The sequence below is a fragment of the Phasianus colchicus genome, chromosome 13 (assembly GCF_987193195.1).
Source record: "Phasianus colchicus chromosome 13, bPhaCol1.hap1.1, whole genome shotgun sequence".
NCBI classification, from domain to species: Eukaryota; Metazoa; Chordata; class Aves; order Galliformes; family Phasianidae; genus Phasianus; species Phasianus colchicus.
The window spans coordinates 161,298-170,669 of record NC_143448.1 but is presented as its reverse complement, the minus strand read 5'-3'; the positions used below and the strand labels follow the sequence as shown (position 1 = coordinate 170,669).

General features: G+C 51.5%; 1 protein-coding gene across 4 annotated transcripts; it reads right to left on the bottom strand.

The window, feature by feature from the left end:
* Positions 1-432: 432 nt before the first annotated feature.
* On the bottom strand, positions 433-8,604 carry LOC149916073 (zinc finger CCCH domain-containing protein 11A-like). 4 transcript variants are annotated; one of them, XM_090149620.1, is made up of 9 exons: positions 8,317-8,604; positions 4,586-6,052; positions 3,634-3,796; positions 3,222-3,345; positions 2,742-2,804; positions 2,409-2,495; positions 1,803-2,117; positions 1,399-1,472; positions 442-941 (listed from the first exon to the last, which is right to left on the bottom strand). In XM_090149620.1, exons 3-9 carry the CDS (start codon positions 3,685-3,687, stop codon positions 885-887), a joined length of 774 nt encoding a protein of 257 aa, XP_090005746.1. In that variant the 5' UTR covers positions 3,688-3,796; positions 4,586-6,052; positions 8,317-8,604; the 3' UTR covers positions 442-884. The 4 variants fall into 4 exon arrangements, with proteins under 4 accessions (XP_090005748.1, XP_090005746.1, XP_090005747.1 ...); XM_090149622.1 differs by lacking the exon at positions 8,317-8,604 and having other exon boundaries at positions 433-941; positions 1,388-1,472; positions 4,586-6,246; XM_090149621.1 differs by lacking the exons at positions 4,586-6,052; positions 8,317-8,604 and adding an exon at positions 4,337-4,512 and having other exon boundaries at positions 3,634-3,824.
* Between the last annotated feature and the right edge of the window lie 768 nt (positions 8,605-9,372).

The following is a 9,372-nucleotide window of genomic DNA, read 5'->3' as shown; positions in this document are numbered from 1 at the left end:
ATGGTTTTAAGCTGAGGGAAGGGAGATTTAGGTTGGACGTCAGGGGGAAATTCTTTACGGAGAGAGTGGTGAGGTACTGGAACAGGCTGCCCAGAGAGGTTGTGGATGCCCCGTCCCTGGAGGTGTTCAAAGCCAGATTGGATGGGGCCCTGGGCAGCCTGTTCTAGCATTAGGTGGAATGGTTGGTGGCCCTGCGTGTGGCAGGGGGGTTGGAGATTCATGATCCTTGAGGTCCCTTCCAACCCTGGCAATTCTGTGATTCTGTGAAATCGCTAAATGGTGCTGCAAAAGAAGGCTGCAACTAGGGGCACAGCAATGGAGGGGTTGTGCACGAAGGAAGCAAAGCCTCATGCAAACTGGAGGGCTGCGGGGGGTGGCACGCTACTGGGGCCAAAGCAATGGGGGGGCGGGGTGGGGAAGGTGAAGCAGGAATGGGATCTGGTGGGGGGAGGAGGAGGAAAGCCATGTGGCTGAAGTGTGCAAGATGGGATGGTGCGTTTGCATGGCAGGTGGAAGGGTGGTGGGCTGCACTCGTGTGTGTGGCACAGGGGGTGGAGCAGAGTGCAGTGGCCAAGTCCTCCCTAGGCAACGTCAGGTGTCAGCAACAGCAGGAGAACCTCCAAGTTCCACTGCCTCCAAGAAGAACAATGCCAGGATGGCAGCTTGGTGGTCCGAAGCTGCATAGTTTCTACTCTGGACCAGCAGTAGTGCAGCAGCTCATGGAATGCCACTGGACAAATCAGGCCGTGCGCTCTTTGTCAATCTCTAATTGTGACTATTTTTTATTGACTACAACCAAACATGGAGTGCCAAGTTGGGTGGCACTCAGAACGCTGCCCTGTAACTCTGCGTGCTGCAGCCGCTGCCTTCTGATGCTCTTCCTCTCAGTCCTTCAGCTGCAGCTTCTGCATCATCTCCACAAGGGTGTTCATTGCGGATGACTGGAAAGAAATAAGGCAAGTATAGAGATAGGACAGAAACAATCTAGGGCGATCTCATTAAGAAAGTCTGATCAGTAAACCTTCCAGAACGGCCCCATGCAGCACAGCACGTTCCTGCCATTCAGGTCACTGACATTCCTTCCCATAACACTCTGCCTATGGTAAGATTCATGCTCTGCTGGGGGAACGAGGTCCCAAAGGTCGCAGTGCCCGACATGGCAAGGCTCTTTATCACAGAAAAACCCTCCAGCCGTTACCAACAGTGTCCTTCTCAAGCCAGAGGAAGGCATCCAAGCTCCCCTAGGCAGCTGTCACTGACAGTGTGATTTCCTTAAACATACAGCTGGGTGTTTTTCTATTACATTGCTTGCCTTGGGATTCTGCAATATCTTTCATGTCTGACAGGCAGAGGCACTGAGAACAACAAGAGCCGTGTCTGTGCTCACCAAGGACTCACCTCTGCACGTGCAGCGGCAGCTCTCAGAGAAGCCTTCTTCAATTCCACTCTTCTCTCTTTTCGTTGTCTTCTTGCTATAAAGCAAGAATAAAACTGAATTCGTTCTGTCAGCAGCAAAACTGCAGAAACATGGGTACCATAAAAACAGATGGCAGAAAAAAGACAAAGGAAATTGGAAGCCTCTCAGTGAATGACATTTCCAGTGGAAAGGTGCAGAAGACTACCATGGAGTTAATGGAGTCGGGGTTACATACTGTGGCACCTCACCGCCTTTGGACTTTGTAGGCTTCAACTCTTTTCCCCTCTGCAGAGAAGGAAAAAGCAAAGCAAACCCTATGCAACTTCAGTGTGCTTGATAAGGGCAGCACCTACCCTACAGGGTGGGTACCACAGCACCTTCTTACCTCTTAGCTTGGAGCTCCGTGCTGCAGCAGGCCCAGGCTGTGCTGCTGGAGCCGGCACGCTGTCTCCGCTCTGACCCCTCGCTCTTTTGGTAGCAGGCAACTGCGCTGCTGTTTGCTGCTCTTCTTCCAAGCCCTTGCGTTTACATCCAGCCAGGGACTTGGAGACAGAGCGGGGGCACGCTGCAGGGGAAGGTCTTCTCCCTGAGCTGGGACCTGCTGTTGTAGGAAGCCCTCCAGCCTGGAGATGAGCTCTCTCAGAAAGGACTTCCTGCACCGCTTTCGTGTAGATCTTTCCATTGGGCTCAGCACCTATCTCTGGCAAGAAAGAAGAAGCAAGAAGATATAACAAGAGTCCAATACTACTTTCGGTCTGCAAAATGGGTCACAATGCTAGCACATCTCATCTGCAGTGTTCACAGTCACGGATCTTAGGATCGTGGATGAACTGTGGGTTTGTATTTCAAATCAGCACAGGAAAGGTAACTATAAGTCCTGGGGATTAAGACCCCAAGCAACACGCAGTGAGAACAGTCCCAGGAAGAACAGACAGAAAGCCTAGTTAGAAAGACAGTGCACCAAACCCAGATGCCTGTTGTGCGTCTGTACCTCTCGTGGTTGCCATGTCATGGTCTGTAGCTTCCCCCTGCCTTTCTGCAAGGCTGCGCTTCAGAGGAAGGTCACTGGCATCAGCTTCTGACAGAAAGGAAACAAGAAAGACATGAAGAGCATCTCTTTGGAGGAAGACTTTAGCACAGTCAGACACAAATTTCTGGTCTTCAAGCATAGTTTCTTCCATTTGCCTTTCTGCTGATTCAACACTGTGCCATTTCTGCAGTCAACACAGATCTGCAGTGTCCTTTCCTCTCCATCACACACAGCCCTGCATGCAGCCCTATTTAGAGGCAGATACGCACACCACAGCTCACAAGAGCTGCTTACCTGCGGAGGCTTTCCGCTTTCCCCCTTGCCCAGCACCATTCCACAGACGCGCAGGCTCCGTCCCTACAACAAAATACAATTTGCTGATTTAACAGAAACCAGTAGCCTGTAGAAGTATTGTCCTGTCAGACCAAATCCACCCCCAAAACAACAAAAAAACAAAAGTCTCATTCTTGCTCAGATGACAGCAGAAGAACCCCAGCCTCCCTGACAGCTCTACATTTGACAGAGCAGAGGTGCATCACCAAACAAAACAGTATCAGGTGCAAAAGTTGAGACACATTTTGTGGCTCTAAAAGGAATTCACTCGACATTTATATGCAGACTTCTGCCTCACTGCTGCCACCAACTGCCGCTGTCGGTCTCTCCAACACTTCCACAGTGGCTTATTTGACATCCCCTGCAGCACTGCACCCACTCAGAAGTAATACTCAAAATTCATTCCTCCATCCTTCATAACAGAGGCCTCAAGAAACTCACTTTTGCGTGGCAGTAAGGACGCTCTGTTCCCATCGCGTCCCTCTGCGCGCTGCAAGATGCGGTTGGATCTCCGGCAGCCTGCTGGCTGCTGCTCCCAAACACGGGGAATCGTGCCACGCTGCTTCTGGGGAGAGAAAGGAAGAAACGTCAGTGGGAACGGGCAGCCAAGGTTTGCAGAGAGGTTCCAGATTGTGCCAGAGATAGATTATCAGAGTGCTGAGAGATTAATTATCACTAAGGGAAAATACAGCCTAAGCCATGTCCATGTCATTAGCCCAGACTGTCAGCAGGGAGCGCAAAATCCAAGTGGTTTTTGAGGTGACAAAGGACCAGTAGGGCTCCTCCTGCTCCACCCCTTCCCTTAAACATGGGAAAAAGAAAGAAACATCAAGCAAAGGAAACCCAGCCATACCTTTCCTCTCACAGAGCAGGAATTAGAACCACGGTCATCTCCTTGCTGAGCCATGATGGCTGAAGTGTCAGAGGAAGACTTGCAAGGTCTGAGGGTTCTCTCCACAGGAACCTCCTTCGCTCTTAGAAGGAGCTGGCTTCACTCGTTCTTCAACTGCCTTGATCTCCGAGTTCTCCTTTTGGACAGGAACCCTTACAGAAAGTATCAGCAAGTGAAAAATCATGAGGAAGAAGCATTTTCCCAGCTTTCTTCTGCTACGCAATGTAGTCTCTTGAGGAGGGCAATGCATGGACATCAGCTGTCTGCAAGAATTGCCCATCACTAGCTGCAGCTTGTGTCTGACTGCCATGGCTTCTGTCAGCAAGTGCCCCCAGGTCCCCTTTTCCCCCACAGGTGTGCTGACCGTCCATGTGCCCAGCTGAGCACCCGGCTCTCTGCCGTGACTTCAGCGCGGTTTGCTGAAACACCTGCTGGGTATGGCACACCAAGCAATCCATGGAGCAGCAATGCCTGGCAGCAATTTTCCAGGGGAGGAATGACATTTCGTCATCCTCACCGAAACATGGGATGGAATCTCAAGAAGAACATGTTTCCTCTGGAAACAGCCATTCAGAAGGGCAGCGCTGGAGCTGAGAACTCCTCCCCAGCCCAGCTTTTCTGCTGAGATACCACTGGCAACCACCCAGCACCAAACCCAGCTCACCTGGTCAGCCTGCTCAGTCTGTGCTGTGCTCAGCTCACACACACCGCAGTGGTGCTTCCAATGGGCTCTCACAGGGTGATCTCTCTCAAGAAAAGCACAGAGCTCAGTCTCCGTGTGCAGCACGCTCACGAGAGCACCAGCTCTGCTCACCAGCTGTGGCACAAACGCTCCCACCCCAGAAACCATTGTGACCTCAGAGAGTGTCTGCATCACTTCTGTGCTTTCATCATAAGCAAAGGGAGTGGTCACCTCCTAGATCCAAATTTTAGGAAATCAACACCAGGGTCACCCAGTGGGGTGAATGGGGTTAACTGAATGGGGGTTAATTGAAGTAAAGCAACAGAGAAGTGAACATGACTCTTATGCAGCCCAATAAAAACTCAATATGGCCTCGTTGTGGTCAGTAGAGTCCCAGAGGAACTAGTAGGAACTGGGAGGAGTGCACACCAGTATAGACCAGAAAAGTCCAGTATGGCTAAGTAAAAACCAGTAAGGACCAGTATGGCCTCAGAGTAGTCAATGGAGTCCTATAGGAATCAGTAGAAACCAATAGGAAGGCACATCTGTGTGCCCTGGGGCCGGAGCTGGCCTGTGCCTCTGGCTTTGGGCCCCAGGGCTGGTGCCGGCCTCTCGGGCTGCAGATGTGGCTTTAGGCCCTTGGCCTGGTTCCGGCCTCTCGGGCTGTGGCTGCACCTTCAGGCCCCGGGGCCGGCGTAGGCCTTTGTGGCTGTGGTTTAGACCCGAAGCTGGTGCTGGCCTCTTGTGCCTGGCTTTAGGCCCTGGAGCCGGTGTCAGCCTTTCAGGCTGTGGATTGAAGTCCTGGGGACAGTGCCGGCTTCTCCAGCTTCGGCTTTAGGCCACAGCAGTGGTGCCAGCCTCTCTGGCTGTGGTTGTGGCTTTAGGACCTGGGGCCAGTGCAGGCCTCTCCAGCTGTGGCTTTGTCTTTAGGCCCTTGGCCTGGTTCCGGCTTCTCTGGCTGTGCTTCAGGCGCAGGGGCTGGTGCCGACCTTTCAGGATTTGGCTTTAGGCTCCACAGCTGGTGCCAGCCTGTTCGGCTGTAGATGTGGCTTTAAGCCCCATCTGGTCTGGTGCTGGCCTCTGTGGCTATAACTGTGGCATTATGGCCCAGGGCTGGTGCTGGGCTCTCTGGCTGGAGCTTCAGACTTCAGGGCCAGCGCAGACCTCTCTGGCTGTGGCTTTATACCCCAGGACTTGTGCCAGCCTCTCTGGCTGGGGCTGTGGCTTTATGCCCCAGAGTTGGTGCTGGCCACTCTGGCTGTGGCTTCAGGTCCTGTGGCCACTGCCAGTCTCTCTGGCTCTGTTTTTAGGCCTCAGGGCCAGTCCTGGCTTCTCTAGCAGCATCTTTAGGCCCCAGGACGTGTGTCAGCCTCTCTAACTGGACTGTGGCTTTAAGCATTTGGACTGGAAAGCACTCTATGGCCAGGCGCTGCTCAAATACTGGGCCTCCATTTCCTCCTGGGCATCCACACGTGCTCTGAGTCTCCTGCAGCTTTCTGCAGGGTTTGTAGCTTCCTGCTGAGGAGCTCCTCGTGTTCTTCTGCAACTGCCCCCCAACATCACTACTGCCTCCCCTGGTACCGTACTGGGAGATGCTTCAGAGTCCATTAGCCTGCACTTCCTTCCTCCCATCAGCAGCTGCTCCTACACAAACCTTCATTCACACTGGGATGCCGTCCACTTCTAGCACCAGCTGACCTGCAAGACAGAGGATTAGCACAAATGCAGAAGCCCAAGGCTGTGCCACCACCATGTGCTGCAGCCTTGGGAAGTCAGCTGCAACTGCAAACTTTGTTAAAATTAAAACAGGCACCGTAAATTAAGTATGACTTCTGAACTGAAGTAATTGCCACAATCAGAAATAAATACTGAAATCGCTTACTTAACTGTAGGTGGTTACTTTTGAATTCTTTTGTTTTGGGGAAAATATGAACTTGGAATTGAAGGATACAAGAAAAATGAGGAGCACTTGGCAACTCAGGCAAACTGAGCAGTGCAGGGAAGATTGTTGCATTTCTTCTTCTCCTGGCCCAGAAATGAATTTTCCTAGCTTAAAATGAAAAGAGAAGAAGAGCCTGACATAGAGTAGACACAATACAGTCTCACATCACAGGTAGAAACTGGAGAGCTCTTGTGGCACAAAGCTCAGGACTGTAGAAATTAAGGTTGCCTCTAAGCTTTAAAAGAAGATGAAAGACAAGGTTAAATGCAAAACATTAGCAATTCCTGCAGAGCACATCACACAGCTGTAGGCACCACCTGAGAGGTAACAGTCAGGTGAGAAAGGAAAACCTTACTATGTGAACACAGGGACAAGCTACTCTCTTCTTCTGGGCCTTTGTTCCCAGTGAGGATTTCCCTCAAGAGCGCTGCTCAAGCTGCTGCTGTCTCCAGCTGTTGGTCACTTCTACCTGCTGGACGCTGTGCCCACAGGTCATTCTGCTTTGGGCAAAGCCTGCTGGCTTAACTCCAAACCAAGGTCACAGGCCACGTTAATCCAGCTGGTTTATCTGAAAGGGCTCAGAAGCCATGCATGGGATCCTTTCTGCTGGTGGTTCTTTCCAGGCAAGAACCTCCGCTCTCAGATCAACAGCCAAGAGCTGGAAGGCAGAAAAAGCTTTCCAATCCCCATGGATGTGGCTGTCTGCAAAGACAACAGCTGCCTACTCTTCAGCAGGGTGATGCCCACCCAGCAAAGCACTCAGCCAGCAGATGCCTTTCCTTACACTGACAGAACTGTCCCACATTTGTGCAGTCCTTGGTATTGCATTTCCAATCCAAGTTCACATATACCTCAACCATTCCTGCTGTGTTACTTTACTTGGATCCCCAGTTGGGGCTGCAGCTCAAGAGTTCAACGCAACAGAAATAACACAACATGCAACTGGAAAACACATCTCAAAGCCGAGAAGAGCCAACTCTCTGACCTTGGGCACAACTGGGCACCAAGAGCCAGGCCTTGCAAACTTGGCTGATCTGAGCATGCGGGAGGGGGCTGGCAATCAGACCAGGAGTCTCCATTTCAATTGCAGTTCCATGTAGAGAAGAACACCAAACAGTAACAGGTGTGAATGAATTCATTCAAAAGCTGCACAATGAGTTTGTTCTTTATTAAAAAAAGCATGCATTCCAAGTCAAAAAGTAACCGCGGGAGTTGATATCAATGGAAGCTGTTCTTATTCCTACACCTCATCCTCTTACCACAACTTTCCTTGCCTCATCCCTTACCCCAGCTCCTGGAAAATGCCCACAGACTTAAAGTCAACTCTCAAATCCATAGGACTCCCTTCACATTACTCCATTAATAAAAGATTGCAGACTTGTTTCATGCACTCAAACTGATCGAGCAGTGGTATCACCATCACTCGTAATACACGGAAGCATCCAAACCCTGAGGATTTTTTTCCCCTCCACCACCAGGTTCTTCTTAGCACACAAGACTTCTCTTGCTCCTATCAAACAACAGCCAGCAGTACAAAGCAAGCAGCCACCGAGGACTTTAAAAACAAAGCCTGATCCACATAGCACATCTGAACCTCACAAGAGGCCGACTGTAGGCAGACCTGGAGGGGTGACAAAGGACAGCAAGAGGCTCAGTGACAGCATGGTGACAACGCAGGGCTTGCGGGGCCGGATGACAGTCGAGTCCCACCCTCTGTGTGGTGCTCAGTGTACAGGGAATAGTGTCATCCAAGAGATGGTGACACACAAGTGATGGTGACACCAGATGACGATAACAACAGTGACAGCCAGCGATGGGGACACTGCGTCATGGCTGTTCCACATCGAGGTCACCTTGTGTCATGGTGTCACCTGAAGACAGTGACACTCAGTGACATCCAATGGCATCCAGTGAAGGTGACACCCAATGATAGTACCACCGATGATACCACCAACCCCATGTCACACCCCATGTGTCCCCCCACTGTCCCCAGCTCCCTCCCTGTAATCCTCCTCGTCACCTCTTCAATGAGGATGTCACCATGCTGCAGTTGTGCCACCAAGGCAGGGGGGACAGCTTGGGACAGTCATGGACAGCCAGGGTGACAGCGTCACCAGGCTCCAGGAGCTGTAGGACGCTGATGGGGCTCTCGAGGTAGACGGGTTGGTATGGCCCCAGGTTCCACGGTTACAGTGACAGTGAGAACTTCGGGGACAGGTGGTTGTCCCGGTGCTGACACTGCTGACGGTTGTCCTGGTGTCACCTGGTGGCCTGTGGGGAGTTGTTTCTTTGGAGCTTTGCACGGAGATTAGGCGAGAACCATCCATTTCTGAAAGGAAGTGGCGAAAAAAATACAACAAAATTGACATAGTATTTATTTTAATGGAAACAGATATTTTTGGGGACAATCCCATGGGGACAGAGCAGCATAAGAACGTGTCACTATGTGAGGTAGTCCTCAAAATCCCCATTCGAGAACTCTGGAGCACTCCAGGAAACCCTGGGCACCCTCTGGTCACCCCAACAAACCCTCTGGGACATCTCCAGACCCTTCTGGATGAGTCCAGGATCCACTAGACACCCCAAGACACTTCAGGAACATTTCCAGACCCTTCCAGAAGACTACAGGACCATCTGAACCCACCTGAGGATGCCCCCAAAGCGTGTTCCAAGAAGGGCAACACAGCTGGTGAGGGGTCTGGAGCACAGGCCTGATGGGGGGGGGCTGAAGGAGCTGGGAGTGTTCATTGTGGAGAAGAGGAGGCTCAGGGCAGACCATATTGCTCTCTATAACTACCTGAAGGGAGGCTGTAGTGAGCTGGGCTTCGGCCTCTTCTCTCATGTAACTGGTGACAGAACTAGAGGGAATGGCTTCAAGCTGCACCAGGGGAGATTTAGGCTGGACATTAGGAAATACTACTTCTCTCAAAGAGTGGTCAGGCAGTGGAATGGGCTGCCCAGGGAGGTAGTAGAGTCACCAACCCTGGAGTTGTTCAAGGAACGTTCGGATTTTGTGTTGAGGGATATGGTTTAGTGAGAACTATTGGTGATAGGTGGATGATTGGACTGGATGATC